The sequence below is a fragment of the Aspergillus pseudodeflectus genome (assembly GCF_044049435.1).
Source record: "Aspergillus pseudodeflectus strain CBS 756.74 chromosome Unknown BJX68scaffold_5, whole genome shotgun sequence".
Classification (NCBI taxonomy): domain Eukaryota; kingdom Fungi; phylum Ascomycota; class Eurotiomycetes; order Eurotiales; family Aspergillaceae; genus Aspergillus; species Aspergillus pseudodeflectus.
This window is the reverse complement of record NW_027263781.1, coordinates 552,024-566,786: the sequence shown is the minus strand read 5'-3', so window position 1 is coordinate 566,786 and position 14,763 is coordinate 552,024. Positions and strand designations below refer to the sequence as shown.

Here is a 14,763-nt window from a genome sequence, read left to right as displayed (position 1 = left end):
TGAATATTTGACTTGCTCCGCCTCTCAGTTCAGTCTTAATATGTCAATTTTATCACAAGAATCGCATTCTATAGGTGACTTTAGCATTCAAGTGCATCTGATCATATATGTATTCTGTCTGCTGGACGCTGAACTAAGTCTATCCGCACCACTGTAGTACAAGTGAATACACTGTAGGCGCCTCTGATTATGACGTTGCCCACACAAACAAAGGAATCGCCACCGCCGCTCCGACCACCAACCTCACGGCCGCCGTCAACACTCCCGACTGTTTCTTTTTAGACTCCTGTGCCTTTGCGGACGAGGCGCTCCCATATTGCCATTCCATTTCCCCCTTGGGCCACTCCGGCACCGGACGACAGTCCAACAGGACGCCTGCCCGCACAATCTTCCCCAGGTCGTTCGGCATCGACCGCTCATCTAAATAAGGGACCACGTACAGGGAAAGAAACTTCATCATGCGGGTATCCCATGCCTGCATGCGGGTGACCGCGCGCGACATATCAAAGACCGTTTGCGCCCGAGGTAAATGGCGAGTCTGGTACTGGTCGAAGACTTGACCCAGTTCCACCGTGGTTGGCTTTTGCTCGGTGGCCCCCCTTTTCACCACGCTTCGCAGCAAGTTCGTCAGGAGCACCACACCTTCTATACCGAGGTTTCCACCGAGGGCGAGGTTTGGTGTGACCTATCCATCACTTTATTCAGCGTCTGCAAGTAAACAAAAAAAAGGTTCACCAGGGAGTGGCACCTACCTTGTGTGCTGCGTCCCCGACCAAGACAAATCGCCCGTAATGCCAGCGACTCAAGATCCCCTCCTCGATGTCCGCGAGCTGCGCCCGGTATCTCTGGTTCCAGAGCTCCCCGAAGACCATCGTCTCCGAGATGGGGAGATCCGCCACGCTCTCCGCTGCTTTCTGGGCGTCCTCACTGGTGTACCGGGGACGGGTGTAACGAGAGTACGGCTCCTTCGGTCTCCAGAACACGAAGAAGAAGGACTGCTTGGGCTGTGTGGCCACGAGGAAGCACCGCCGGTCGGGCAGGGAGCTCACGCTGAGCTCGTTCTTGAGGTGAGGCTGGCCGGGACAGAAGCCAAAAAGGCACCTCCAGGTAGCCAGAATTGCTATCCGCGTCGTCAGCTCCACAGCTCCTGAGGGTACGATGCCGAAAACAATACGGGGACTGACCCTTCTTTTCTGCAACCGTGATAATCCCCGGCTCGACGGAGTTGGCGTGTTCCCACATCTCCTGCCGGACGGTGCTGTGCACGCCATCGGCACCGAGAACCATATCCCCTTGTTCGACGGTCCCATCTGTAAAATGCACATCCACGTGCGTTTCATGCTCTGTGATCTGTCGTACTTCCTTATTCACGAGAACCTTGGATTTATCCGGTAAGGTTTCGTATAGCACCTCCAGGAGCGCGCGTCGCTCGAGTAGCATCACATCGGTTCCATGGCTGGACGGAAGCAGGTCAGCTCTCAGCTAGAAGCCCAGGTGAAAATGAAAATCAATAATTAAAGAAAAAAAGGTCCCAGGGTATATATCACGTACTTCTTCCGAATAAACCCCCAAAGATCAGTATTCATCAGAACCCGCCCGGTCGCATCCCGATTGGTGGCCCCGTCCGTAAAGGGCTCGGCGTGTTTCTCGATCTGATCGAGAATCCCCAGCTGCTTGAAAACACGCGCGCAGTGCGGGAAGACTGTGATACTGGCGCCCGCGGCGGGTGCGACTTCGCCCCATTTCTCTGTGACGATGTAGTCGATTCCGGCTGCTGAGAGGGTATGCGCCGCTGTCAGGCCGGTCACGCCGGCGCCGACAATGATAACTCGGAATTTCGTTGCTGCCATGTTTAGCTGCTTTGCGGAGGTTTGAATCGTCTGGAACGCTTTGCAACACAGAACTGTGGCCTTGGGAAGTGGGTTGCATTGTTATCGTGGTCATGCTATTCCGGGACCTGCGTTTAGTGTAATGGGCCAGCTGAACCGGCGTACGAAAGGCATGTAGGGTCATTCAACGTTTTCTTTCTTTTTTTCGGGGGGGGCAACACTGATTGGTAGTAATGAGTGTGATGCAGAGTAAGCTTCTACTGCTGTTGCTCTGCTGGTGATCCTAATAATGCAAACGGCTTCGATTATAGCCGTGCTGTCTCCCCTACCGGTCATCCCTCTGGCGCTTTTATGGTCGTGGCGGGCGCACATATCTGGAGTAGGGGAAGTAAAATGTAGTCTTAGGATATAGGCTTGTATGAAGTGGGCTCGCAAGTGCAAGGACAAAGTGAGTTTCAAAAAAATAAAGAAAAAAATAAAAGAGTCATCGAAACTTTGCCTTCAACAGAGGAGTGTTTTTTGACTTGCGCAGATTACATATATCACCAAAGTCTGTGGCCCTCCTATGAATCACACAAAGAGGTCTAGCAAGGGACAGTTCGCAACCTGGAACATTCTCCTTTAAACTCCTATCATTCACTTAATCCCCAGCCTGTTCAACTCAGTCCCCAACACACTCTCCAAATACCCATGGTCCAAATACGCCCTGGCCTCAATCACCATCCCCTCCTCATTGAACTTGACGTGCCAAGAGTAATGTTGCGCATACTCCACGCCACTGTGGGTGAACGTATCAACCGTATCAAACATCACAGCCGCTCTGCCACAGGCTTCGTCCACAGTCACCCCTTCGATGCCATCCACGATCTTGAACTTGAGTCCCGGTGGCCGGACAGCCTTGCTCAGTTTCGCGAATCCGCCGGCCATGAAGGCATCCTTCGAGGCGTATTCTGCCGCGTGTCGCGAGGTGGGGGGCCCGACGGCGAAGAATTTCACGTCGGGCGAGAAACGGGCAAAGAACTGCGGAGGCCCCGTTGGGGGGGTTTCGAGGAGAGAGAAGAGGGCGTACACTTCCTCGCGGGTGGGATAGGGCATGTTGGGTTATGGGTGGATGAATGGATTGATATAGCTGGTAGGTTTTTGGCAGGTTGCGGAAGGGACCAGAATGGGCACGAGGTGTATACACTCTGTAGGGGTGAGGGGGTGGGGATGTGGGCTACTGGTGCCTTTCTTATTCTCTGCTCTCTTTACGCGGGTTTACTCCGGTCTGTGGATCGTTCTACGCTCCGTGGGGCCGCGTCGATCTAGTGTGATCCTTGTTATGACGTAGAAAATGTCTTCCGGTTGCTATGTACACCAGACAAGTATTATCAGATCAATGCACACCGGGAGCTCGCTTTCTTTGGCCGAGGACCCAGTTCACCGCCGCTGCCGTCCGCTGGCGGAACTCAACTCCCTCTGGGATCTCCGGATATATCCAGAAAAAGTGAGGGAGAGCTTCATAGTTGTCCAGCTGGCAGGCAACCCTGCAAAAATACTTAGTAACCCTAGTTTACCATCTGGCTCTGCCTCGGGATAGAATGCACGTACCCAAATTTATCCAACTCGTGCTTGATGATGGTTCCATCGTCCCGGATAACATCGGCGCCGCACGTCGCGATGTAAGTCGGCGGCAGCTCCGCGAGCCTGTCATGCAGGGCTGGAAATACATCAGGAGAGCGCTTCATGGCTGTTGCACCATTGAGGTCTGGCTATAGTGTTAGCAAAGCGGCCGTGGGTCGGATCCATCATGGGCACTTGCCCTGAAACACCAACATCCCCTCAAAATCGACGACGGGCCCATCGCAGTTTTCCTCCCAGGACCGCAGATACGGTCGGTACTTTTCAGGGACGAAGTCGGGATGAATCGTCATCGGCGCGAGCGCAACCACGCCCTGGACTCGACCCGGCAACCCGTATTCGAGGTATTTGAGTGCCACGGCGATAGCGAGTCCTCCTCCGCATGATGCGCCAATCGCGAAAACATTGTCCTGGGAGCTACCGAGGGTCTTGGCATTGGCCCAGGCCCAATTATATCCGCCAAAGTAATCGTACAATTGTGAGGGGACGGGATATTCGGGAGCTCGGCGGTATCCCACTGCGACAAGAATACACGGCGCATGGTGGGAGATGTAGCGGCAGAGGTCTAGAGGATCATTTAGATACTGTCAGGCTAGATTATCGGGGGTCGGAATGCGTACGATCCTCGAAAGAAGTGTCTAGTCCACCCACCGTGTATCCACCGCCGTGGGCACTGGCTCAGATTAGGACCATGGCATGGAAACGCACGTAATTTGGGTGAAAGTTGCCCGGACTTACTACACGCCCAGAGGAGCCTGCTGGCCCTGCTGGACTGTTTCGGGGGTGTAGATACGCACGCGCAGTCCTCCTTCGATGACTTCATCGCCTGTTTCCGACCATGAATTCTGCGACCTTTTACGGGGCCACGCATGGGATATACTTACGGACGTTCACTGATTGGGCCCAAGGTTCAAGCTCCTTGATTCTGACCAGTTCGCTCAGTTGCTCATAGCCACTGCGAAGGTCCTCCAAAGCGCCGCGGATTTTGGGGCGACTCCCCCAGCCTTCCTCCAGGGCCAACCACTCGGGTGAAAGCTTCATCTTCGATATTCGGGAGGCTAAAATTCACAAGAACGAACTTGTTTCTGTCCCAAGTCACGTCGCCATGGTTACTGTTTATGGGGTCGATGAAGGCCCCGTTCGAGCGGACCTGCGTAAAGGCACATTGCCAGCGCAAATGATCGACACATTTACCTACAGGGATGCTGCATACCTAGGGGGAAATTGCTTTTTGCGATGAGCGAAGCCAAGACAAAATACCACCACGCCGAGAAGATTCACATCCAAAAGAAGTCAGCATTCGGTAATAAACGGTCGGAGTTACCGGCAATCGCGGTCTTAATACGACTGCATCACCAGAGGTTCGGTACTTAAGTGTCGCGTATTGAGAATTGATCCTCCCATTCCTCGCTCTCTCGCCAAACATGGATTCCAGCCGCCTCGAAAAGGGCAGCGACTCGCCCAACGGTCGCTCGATCGAGAGCACCGCGTTGAACCACCCTCCCAGTGACGAGGTGCCGAAGCGAAAAGTGACTGGAATAAAGGTATGACGATCTGAGCGTGGAAATTCACTTGCTAACCAGCGTTCTGTAGTGGTTTCTGTTCAACCTCAGTACCCTTACCGCAATTTTCCTCTACGCGCTCGACAACACGGTCGTCGCAAATATTCAACCGGTGCGTCGTTTCAATATCGCAATCGCCGCGCGGGTTGCCTAACAGCGGCCAGGAAATTGTCAACCGATTTAATGCCGTGGATGAACTATCATGGCTGTCCGTAGGGTCAGTGTGGTCAAGTCCTAATCTCGCAGTACTTGTGGGCTAAACTCCATGCAATAGGTTCATGATCGGCGGGTTGTCATTTGTGATGCCCCTGGGCAAGCTCTACTCGTTATTTGATGGCAAGAAGCTCTTCATCTTCTTTGCAGTCAACTTCATGGCGGCTTCTGCGCTGTGTGGGGGTGCACCCAACATGCCCGCTGAGATCGTCGGTCGCACTTGGGCTGGAGCAGCGGGGAATGGGATGTATTATGGGTTGCTGAATCTCGTGTCAATAAACACCCTGGAAAGGGAGCGGCCCACGTATCTCAGCTTCACGTACGTTTCTGTTATTTTTTTTTCCACCTCAGTCTCTGTAAATCGGACTAATGATGCCGCAGCGGGATGGTCTGGGGTCTTGGAACAGTACTGGGCCCGCTCATAGGAGGCGCCCTGGAACTCTACTCCTGGCGATGGGCGTTCTATATTAATTTATTTTTCGCCGTCTTCATTCTACCGGCCTACCTCTATCTCATTCCCGCTGCCCAACCAGCACCAAATGTTCCTGTGCGGACGAAGTTGCTATCGTTTGACTGGGCTGGGGCGATTCTCAGCACCGGGTTCGTTGTTACCTTCATTATGGCAACCAATTTCGGCGGTGCATCATACGATTGGAACAGCAGTACTATCATTGCATTATACGTTGTTAGTGGGGTGCTATTCATCACATGGGCAATTCAACAAAGGTTTTCTATTTTCACGCGACCTGAGAACCGCATGTTCCCAGTGCACTTGCTCCGCAATCGCGAAGCTATCCTACTCTTTATTATGGTCTGCTGCGGCGGTACGATCGCGTATGTCTCGGTGTACTACATCCCCCTCTACTACCAATTTGCCCGGGGTGATACCGCCATCAAAACAGCAGAACGCATTCTCCCCTTGATCATCCTGCTGATCTTTGGGATGCTCTCCAATGGCTATCTCATGTCGCGGCTGGGGTACTACAAGCCGTGGTATATATTCGGGGCTTGCTGCTCACTGGTAGGCAGCGTGCTCATGAGTAAGACTGCACCTACCCCCTCCATTCTCCTTGCATGTCATCTCTAATGGTATCCCAAACAAACAGGCCGGGTGACCCTCAACTCCTCCAACGCCGAGTTATCTGGCTACCAAGTCCTGATTGGCCTCGGGGCTGGCTGCTTTGTGCACGCCGGATTTTCCGTGATTCAAGCGACGGTCGAACCCAAAGACAGCGTCCACGGGCTCACATTGATCATGCTAGGCCAACTCTCAGGGCTTGCGTTTGGACTCTCGGTCACGGGCGCCATCTTCATCAATCGCGCCAAGGTCAACCTACAGCATCTATTCCCCACTGTAGATGAGGAGACGCTTATCTCAATCGTGTCTGGGACGAGTGGATCGTTTCTGGCGACCCTGGGGGAGGAGGAGCGGAACAGGGCCCTCAGCGCGATTGTCGGGGCGATGCAAAATGTTTTCACGGAGGTTTATGCAGTCGCAGCATTGGCGATTGTGGGTAGTGTCTTACTGAAGGTATGCATTGTCGTCTTTGCTATTCGGCTCCTGCTGCTATTGGCATGATATTAACGAGGCTACTTTAGTGGAGGAAAGTCTACACGGAAGGAGTTGCAGCTGGACTCTAGCAGTTGTTCGTCGACCTACCCTGTATGGGGCGGGTGTGACGGCCGCTGCATTGGTGCTCAATGAACGGCCTTAGCAATCAGGCAAGCAACCGCCGCTAGCTGACTAAGCGCCGCACAAAAATGTGTCGTCGACCATCGTAATTAGTTTTATTTCTTCTTCATGCTTAGAATTCGATTAATTCTCGCCTGCAACTTTGCCTTGTAGCTTGGAGATACGATCGTAGCAGCGGGGGCTTCTCGAGAGAATCATAATTTAGACTCGACTTCGTTATACCATCTAGCCCCGCGATAGACTATTATAGCCACAATCGCGGGTACTTGGTATATCCCGTGCACCCTCAAGGCCACAGTCTCTACATTGTATCATAATATACTTATTCTTGATGTTGATTGATGTTGATTGATGTTTTCGGTCAATGTTTCCATGAAATGTGCTGTTGGGTATGTCTTAAAGGATCTTCTTGAGTACTCTTTTAAGTTCTCTCTGGAGCTTTTCCAGGGTTGATAGTATAGTGCTTGAGTACGTGCCTTGAAAAATATCTCTTAAAGCTTAATAGTATTATCGCTATCAAAACCTCCGCCGACCTAAGTAACGAATTGATCGATCTATAGGTTGAACACCCACTATAGGAGGCTACTGATTCTTCTTGATCTCAGCCTTCGAGAGTTATCCACATGTGCTGAGAGTACTTAATGCTCGAATTGCGTGTATTATGCGGTCTTTATCTCCCCCATCTCAACCACCCAGGTTCTCACCAACCGCTTTCATCCCTGCCTTCTTCAGATCCCTCGCGGCGCCGAAATACGTACAGATCACCATCCAACCTCACTTTCCTCACCAGAACCTGCGTACGACTACGGAGCGCCAAGCCCATAGGGCCCACAACTTATTGCTCCTTGATGCGGCAGCCAGAACGCAGGTCAGCGGAGATCGACCGCTAACGGCTGCACCCACAAGCCCAGCCGGTTTTCCAGCAAATAAGCATCCGCTCGTAAAGAACGACGGAGCATGGAGTACAAAGTGCTGCGCACAGACCAAGCATATGACATTAGCTCCCTACTCTATTCAGCCAACTACTGTGTAACTCCAAGCGCCAAGATTGACTAGCGCGGGCCTGGCCCCTACGGCTCGTTAATTTTGCGTCACCCGCCATAGCCACGCGTCTTTGTTAGGAAATTGTTGGCCACGTTGATCGGGATGGCGCCTAGTCATGTCCCACGGTGATCGACTGGGGACGACTTCATCACCACCTCGTGTAGTCAACATAGTCAATCAACACACACACACACATTATTTTCATCATCATGAGCTCATTGCTCATCCTACAGGATATTCGGTCGGGTTTAGGGATGCAAGACTGGTTCTTCAGCCGAATATTAATCGAAGGCGCCGACGAGTATGAATTACCTCCATCTGTGTATGTCGATGGCTCGATATCTCCACTCGAGTGGGGTGCCTGGATGAAACCTAACCATTATCTTCCGAATCTTGGCATGCGCCAAGATAGTACTTGAAACAAACAAGAACGTTCCGTTCCAAGGAAATGAAAAATCTAGACCAAACCATGCACTTTCTACCGGAAGGAGCCGCTTCGGGCGCCTCAAACGTTGCTAGCGACATACCCTTCCAGCCAAGGTACTTAGGGTCCTATATGTGTATCTATCTATACTCGCGTACATGTGTCTCCCTTAAAAGGAGTGGTGCAGGCACATCTTGGTAAGGGTGGTACTTTTTTGGTGTTCATTTAATGAGAATAGTAAATTGGTTTTTTTTCTTTCTTTTTTTCTTTTTCTAATTTAATATATGGTTTTTCTCAGTACCGCACTCGCCGCGGGGGATGAGGTACATAGAAATGTCTCCACGAATGAATGTACTACACATCTGTGAAAGAATGCGTCGTTAGTGAAGGGCCTGCGTCTCCCTCCTTCCTCTAATCCCTCTCGACACGGAACCGCGTATTATTTGCGACAGCAATTTGAATCAGTGATGCCGTTGTTTCGTGGCTGGGGTCGTATACTGTTAACGTAATTCTCCCTGTGGTACCCTGGATGATCTCAACCTCTGATGCAGAACGTGCGCCCCCTGCAGGGAAGTCCTGCACCGACGACGACATCATGCTTGGTGGAGCAAAGCGAAGGGTGGCATCGAGCGTCTCACGATTGTAGTAGCTAGGAGAAGGCATGACCGGTATAAATTCTTCAGCATCTGGGAAGGGGTCGGTGTTCAGCATTCCTTCCAGACTCAGGTCGCCGCCGTCGGGCAAGCCCGGCAAGAAATCTTCCATCGAGCTGTAATCCATCGATGAGGAGAATCCTGGCAGCATTGAACCTGTTGGCGCGGTGATGTTAGCTACATTGTCAATGTCGGTGGCGATGCTGCTAGGGTGAGTAGTCGTCGACATATTGGATAATAGCAGCGGTTCGTCCTCCATGTTTTTCCCGACATCCGACGAACATGCGGAATATGGCATTCCTGTGTCGTCGTCCTCATCCTCGTCTTCTGTCTCTGTACCGTTCTGCTCCCCTGGTTTCACCAACGAGGTCAAGGATTTTTTTGCTATCCGGGATGGTCCTTTCTGTGCTGATTGTGCTAGTCGCCGACTTATGATGGTAAACCTAGATCATTAGATCTCACCCACCTCCTTCAAAGGATAGGAAGCCTACTGATTCCGGATCATGTTTTGCGAGCGGTTGGGGAAGTATTCCACTTGAATCTCCTTCCAATGTCGTCCGTGTTTCGAATATGCTTCCAAGAGCCGACGATCCTACCAATTTGACTTCAGTTTTTCTGCTTTATATTTTTTACTTGAACCCTGGAAAAGACCTACCTCCATCTCAGTCCACTGGCTGCGGTTTAGCCCAGGATCCAAGCATTGATTCCATCGCTTAGCACATTCTATTTGGAGCCCAGTCAGAACATTGTACCGGTATGCAGACACGATAATAGGGGGGGCAGTAGAGACCTATACATACGTTCTGCATTCCGTGTTGAAACTGCACTCGCCACGGTTGTCCACCTTTATGGTTTTCTTCAGCTTTCACTCCATCGCCGCTCATTCGGAAGAGATACAACTCACGTTTCACCATAGGTCTTTACAGCATCAACCAAGGCACGGTCTTCGTCCTGCGTCCAGTGACCTTTTTTGGGACCCCCCGCAATAGCATTATGCCACCTCTTCCTACAATCCTTGTTCGTCCGTCCTGGTAACCGCTCGGCAATACAACGCCAGTCTTTAACTTGTCCATCTCTCACTATGTCTCTTATTTAGCATACTGACTCAGCCTGAGGAAAGCAAGGGACTCACATTGAGCTTGTACTTCCCTCTGTAATAATTTGTCCTCCTCCTCCGTCCATCGTCGCGGCTGTTGAGGCATCCTGGATATGTCGTGGTATGATATTACGGCTGAGACTAGCCGGGTCCGAAGAGCAATTGAAAAGGAGGATAGGTACTAATAATCACTTCAAGACGTATCTCACAGTACCTATATACCTTTTTTTCGCGTCACTAAAGAGACATCCCTATTTATAAAATAGATGGTTGATCTAAGTGGAGTGGACTGGTTTGAACAAAACTTACTGATAAGCGGAGAGACTTTCTTTAGGAATATATACATGTACCGGGCAACTTCATCAAACCGGTTTCCCTACAGAAGGGCTCCCGTAGTGGCGGGGTATCTGTTCTGCGCTGGTTAACAAGACAGGGGACAACATCCTTTGGCTGCAGTCATCACTCGTTTATTTGTCGTATTGTCTTTGAGGAGGGTTGCCTAAGGATTTGAGAATCTCTGTTAGCCATTCTCTTTGCTGCCAAGATTGTTGCCGGTGGTAATTGCGATTCCATTGGGTGCTCTATTATTCAAGTTCGAAATATACCTTATTACAAAGAGGCTCTTCCAGCTGTTTCTTTAACCCAGCAGACTAATACAATTGGTGCTGGGGGTGTGATTGGGAAGATTATGCAACCCGCTGTGTCATAAAAAGAACGGTAACGGATATGAGGTCATGCTGCTTCAGCTAAAGGAGATTGCGATCCTCAGATGCAGAGACAGGGATGGATAGCTGAGGTTCAGGCGACCTATGTCGCCAGGGGGGAACGAAATTCGGAATATCACTCACTATCGAGTCTTCTTTAATTAGTTCAGGATCAGGAAGAATCACTACGAGAAATTGGACAACTCTCCAGAGAGAACAATTGGTGTATTTTTTTTTGATCTTACCAGGTCATCACCGCATAATAATTTCAACTAATCACTGTTGCAAAATTTTCGCCGTTTTGAGGTGTGCTGCTAGGTGAGCAGGGGGGGTGATGGGGTGAGTGGGGGCTGAATAGGGTGAGCTGCTCACCCTGATCGCGCGCGACTGGGTGATCAGGGCCAAGACCGAACCTGGTAGAATTGCGGGATAACGAGGAGTGACTGAGCATCTCTACTGATCTCTCTCAACCAATGACTGGGAAAATAGCGACAACAAAATGCTGCTTAGGACAAAGGTGGCTGGCTCCGCTCCGGTTTAACCATTATCCTAATCAGGAGATCGGTACGAGTGAGATGATTGATTAGAGCCTGCCTCACTAGGATAGTGAGAATTGCGTTATCAGTGTGGCAACGGAAGACTGGACAGGAAATCATAATATATGACAGGCTCTTGATGAGGGTACCGTGACCATGTGATTGCGGGTCTCTGTCAGATTTGTACTGGTCCCAAAGAGGAACTAGAGTCTGATTGGTCATATAGCGGGAATCTCCAATTCTCGTCCACTGTGGCCAGGTACTGCGGCTTCTTTGTTCCATCCCGGAGCCTACGCGCCCGGCATGGTGGCCTGGTGCCGTGTATCGCGTCTCGTTGATTGCTGGGGCGAACTGGATGAGTCATCTTGACTTCGACCCTGTACGCAACGGTCACGGTCTGGGAGAAATGGAGACACAGGTAACGCTGACGCTGGATGTGTTGCCGGCGGAGCATCCGTCGATCGCAGCGTACTTGAACCACCAAGGCGACATCGCCGTCTTCTCCGACTCTAGTAGCTGGATGGTGTCTGTGAACGGCTCGGTTGCTGTTATACACCTTTGTACACGGGTTCTTGACACGAAAATCTAGACCAAGTTCAGTCTGGGGATCCAATAGAAGTTGATGAATATGGCACAACGGTGGGAGTGGAATATGATAGGCTAGCGTCTTCGTTGTTCAGGTGCTGTTTTTCTTGGGACTTTGTCACAGATATGAAGATCACACATAGAAAAATATACCGTGAGGATAGATCCCTTTGAGGTGTTTTTACCAGGCATGGAAGCAGGATTGCGGCCGTATAAGTGTGAACCGCAGTAATGGTATACGGCGCTGCTAAGGATAAGATGAATCCACAACCATCAGAGGAGGTGGCAAATGAAAGACCCTCAGTTCATCGTCAGCAAGCGAAACCCAGCAAAATCCAAAAGACCTCGACGGGGAAACCGACCGGGCGCGATGCCAACCACCCAACCATGCGAGTCGAGGCTATTGACATTGAACTTGAAGAGGCCTTAGACAGTCCGCGATCAGAATGTATGTCCGTTGATGAAGGAGCCACAAGGGGGCGTTAGGTTCGCTTTAATATCTCTCACGAGGTGGCAGGCTTTGCAGACACTCTAGCAGGGGAGAACGTAGTGGACCAAAGATGTAACGGCCGTGCCCTTTCTATATAGTTCTGCTGCTAGAAGACCTAGCAGTCTTCTATAGTGCCTTTTAGCTGTATGGTTTTATTAAGTAGTAGGATAGGATCCTTATAGTATAGAAGACCTTAAGGTCATAGGTTTAATTCTAGATAGGGAAGGAATTATTTTTATAGCTTATATCTATAAGTGTAAGACCCTCACCACATGTATATAGGATAGCTAGAACTTCGCGGGCTGAGTCAGCCAGGGGCTGACTCAGCACGTGAAAGGATATCCTCCCTTCGCGAAGGCAGAGACTTCGCAACTCAGCGTTAATCTATGATATTAACCTGACTATTGATTTGCACATGGATTCTATCATTTATATCTCTTATTAAGTGCCTTTATACCCTTTCACACTTATCACAACCCCCTTTAGGCCTCAGGTCCTTATAATAAGATAGGGGCTAAACTATATTAGGTAAGATATATCTAATAAAGTATACTACTAGGTAAAGCCTATAACCTCTTCTTTATAGTCTCTTAATAACCACGTGTATTCTAAGAAGGGGGGTAGTATAATAGCCCTACTCTTACTATATAGTTCTACTACTAGAAGACCTAGTAGTCTTCTATAGTGCCTTTTAGCCATATAGTTTTATTAAGCAGCGGGATAGGAACCTTACACGCGCCGTAGCTCCCGCTTACTAGGAGCACATGACGCACGAACCACGTATTATGGCTGCTGGGCTCCAGCGTGAAGCCCAGCGATTAGTTCAGCTACAACCAATACACACGTTCTGAACCTCCATATTCTGCTTCATATATATATTATCCGCAGTTATATTAGCTGCGGTTCACAGACTGCTAGGCAGTTCCAACTGTGTCAGCCGGAAGGAGCCTCCGGTGGCAATTCCAGTAAAGACAACTCTGCCAAGCTATTCTTATTCTCGCAGGTTTAGCAATTAGAGCTATTGACTATTAAAGAAAAGTCTACTAGGCCCCCTTTTTTTTTAAGTAACTTAACGGTTCCTAACATTATGGTCGACAGGTTTTCTGCCAGCTTGATTGGGAGTCACCTGACTGCTAAGGCTTTTCCTTAGCGAGAAAGGGTTCGAGACAACTGAAAGTTCGAACGAGCCCCACCGGTTCGGACCAAGCCACCATTCAGAGTCAGCGGGATACAGATACAGAACCACAGGATTATTAACTCGCAAAACGCCAAACTGACCGAGGATGTCTGAGACGCATTTAGCCCTGTACCTGACGCGCCTGGTTGACACTCTGCAGCAAGAGTTGAACGACAATCTCCTCGCAGTCTACATCTTCGGTTCAGCCGGCTACAACGCCTACGAGCCCGACACCAGCGACGTTGATATCTATGCAGTGATCCATCACGAGCTAAAATCGGATGACTACAACCAACTCGCTCGCAAGATCAGCCATGCATCTATCCCCTGCCCAGCACGCAAACTCGAGTTTGTCCTGTTCACAAAGTCCAATGCAGCCCGGCAGACAAGCAGCCCGCGATTTGAGATGAACTTCAATACGGGGAGAGAAATGGAGCATGATTACATCAACCTAGATGCCTCGTCCGAGCCTGGATTCTGGTTCGTTCTTGATATGGCAATGGGTCGTGAGCTGGGCACGGCGCTTTTGGGACCGCCGGCTAGCGAAGTCTTTGCTGCGCCGAAGAAAGAGTGGATTCTTGATGCAATGGTTGAATCTCTGGATTGGCATCGTCAGCAACCGAGCTTGACACCTGATGCAATTCTGAATGCGTGTCGGGCACTGCGGTTTGCGAAATCTGGGAGGTGGGGGTCTAAGAAAGCTGGCGGGGATTGGGTGATCCAATATTACGGGGAACATGAGGCTCATGTTGTTTCTCTTGCTCTCGAGGCCCGACGTTTGAAAGGAGGAATGCCTCAGAATCAAGTAGCGGAGTTCTTGGATTTTGTAAATGCAGAGATCGAACAGTGCAGGAGCGCAATCTAACTGGGGTGGCAGGCGGGCTTTTCACTTGACCTGATCATCTTCCCCGGAGACGGGCCTACTAGGTGCAGACCTACAGGAAAGAGCTCTTATAGAATTAAGTCACTTCAAAGCGGCCGACGGTGTCCTCTACGACCGGTCGTGCAGACTCAAGCAGTGCTACCGGTGCCACGAATACGGCCACATCAGACTTCAGTGCGACGCCGAAAAGCGATGCGGATACTGTGCAGGCATGCACAACACCAAGGAATGCATGGCAAAAGAGAAAATATTTA

General features: G+C 50.5%; 6 protein-coding genes across 6 annotated transcripts; 2 read left to right on the top strand and 4 right to left on the bottom strand.

Moving 5' to 3' along the window:
• Positions 1 to 187: 187 nt before the first annotated feature.
• BJX68DRAFT_262798 (FAD-dependent oxidoreductase) lies at positions 188 to 1,850 on the bottom strand (the record flags this gene model as incomplete). Its single annotated transcript, XM_071044530.1, has 4 exons — positions 188 to 685; positions 753 to 1,120; positions 1,185 to 1,456; positions 1,552 to 1,850. The coding sequence occupies 4 exons, from the start codon at positions 1,848 to 1,850 to the stop codon at positions 188 to 190; spliced, it is 1,437 nt and encodes a 478-aa protein (XP_070903428.1).
• Positions 1,851 to 2,463: 613 nt separating this feature from the next.
• BJX68DRAFT_228244 (uncharacterized protein) lies at positions 2,464 to 3,008 on the bottom strand (the record flags this gene model as incomplete). The annotated part of the gene is made up of 1 exon (XM_071038827.1): positions 2,464 to 3,008. The coding sequence occupies exon 1, from the start codon at positions 2,922 to 2,924 to the stop codon at positions 2,466 to 2,468; it is 459 nt and encodes a 152-aa protein (XP_070903427.1). The 5' UTR covers positions 2,925 to 3,008.
• Positions 3,009 to 3,166: 158 nt separating this feature from the next.
• BJX68DRAFT_163425 (Alpha/Beta hydrolase protein) lies at positions 3,167 to 4,631 on the bottom strand. The gene is made up of 6 exons (XM_071036914.1): positions 4,334 to 4,631; positions 4,188 to 4,275; positions 4,070 to 4,122; positions 3,631 to 4,014; positions 3,420 to 3,576; positions 3,167 to 3,355 (listed from the first exon to the last, which is right to left on the bottom strand). The coding sequence occupies exons 1-6, from the start codon at positions 4,488 to 4,490 to the stop codon at positions 3,205 to 3,207; spliced, it is 990 nt and encodes a 329-aa protein (XP_070903426.1). The 5' UTR covers positions 4,491 to 4,631; the 3' UTR covers positions 3,167 to 3,204.
• Positions 4,632 to 4,873: 242 nt separating this feature from the next.
• On the top strand, positions 4,874 to 6,865 carry BJX68DRAFT_262795 (major facilitator superfamily domain-containing protein; the record flags this gene model as incomplete). The annotated part of the gene is made up of 7 exons (XM_071044529.1): positions 4,874 to 4,993; positions 5,043 to 5,123; positions 5,176 to 5,228; positions 5,286 to 5,543; positions 5,606 to 6,264; positions 6,331 to 6,755; positions 6,824 to 6,865. The coding sequence occupies 7 exons, from the start codon at positions 4,874 to 4,876 to the stop codon at positions 6,863 to 6,865; spliced, it is 1,638 nt and encodes a 545-aa protein (XP_070903425.1).
• Positions 6,866 to 8,671: 1,806 nt separating this feature from the next.
• On the bottom strand, positions 8,672 to 10,731 carry BJX68DRAFT_228231 (uncharacterized protein). The gene is made up of 6 exons (XM_071038826.1): positions 10,171 to 10,731; positions 9,943 to 10,117; positions 9,839 to 9,882; positions 9,694 to 9,761; positions 9,530 to 9,630; positions 8,672 to 9,481 (listed from the first exon to the last, which is right to left on the bottom strand). The coding sequence occupies exons 1-6, from the start codon at positions 10,238 to 10,240 to the stop codon at positions 8,797 to 8,799; spliced, it is 1,143 nt and encodes a 380-aa protein (XP_070903424.1). The 5' UTR covers positions 10,241 to 10,731; the 3' UTR covers positions 8,672 to 8,796.
• A 3,001-nt stretch (positions 10,732 to 13,732) lies between these two features.
• On the top strand, positions 13,733 to 14,491 carry BJX68DRAFT_262793 (uncharacterized protein; the record flags this gene model as incomplete). The annotated part of the gene is made up of 1 exon (XM_071044528.1): positions 13,733 to 14,491. One exon carries the CDS (start codon positions 13,733 to 13,735, stop codon positions 14,489 to 14,491), a length of 759 nt encoding a protein of 252 aa, XP_070903423.1.
• Between the last annotated feature and the right edge of the window lie 272 nt (positions 14,492 to 14,763).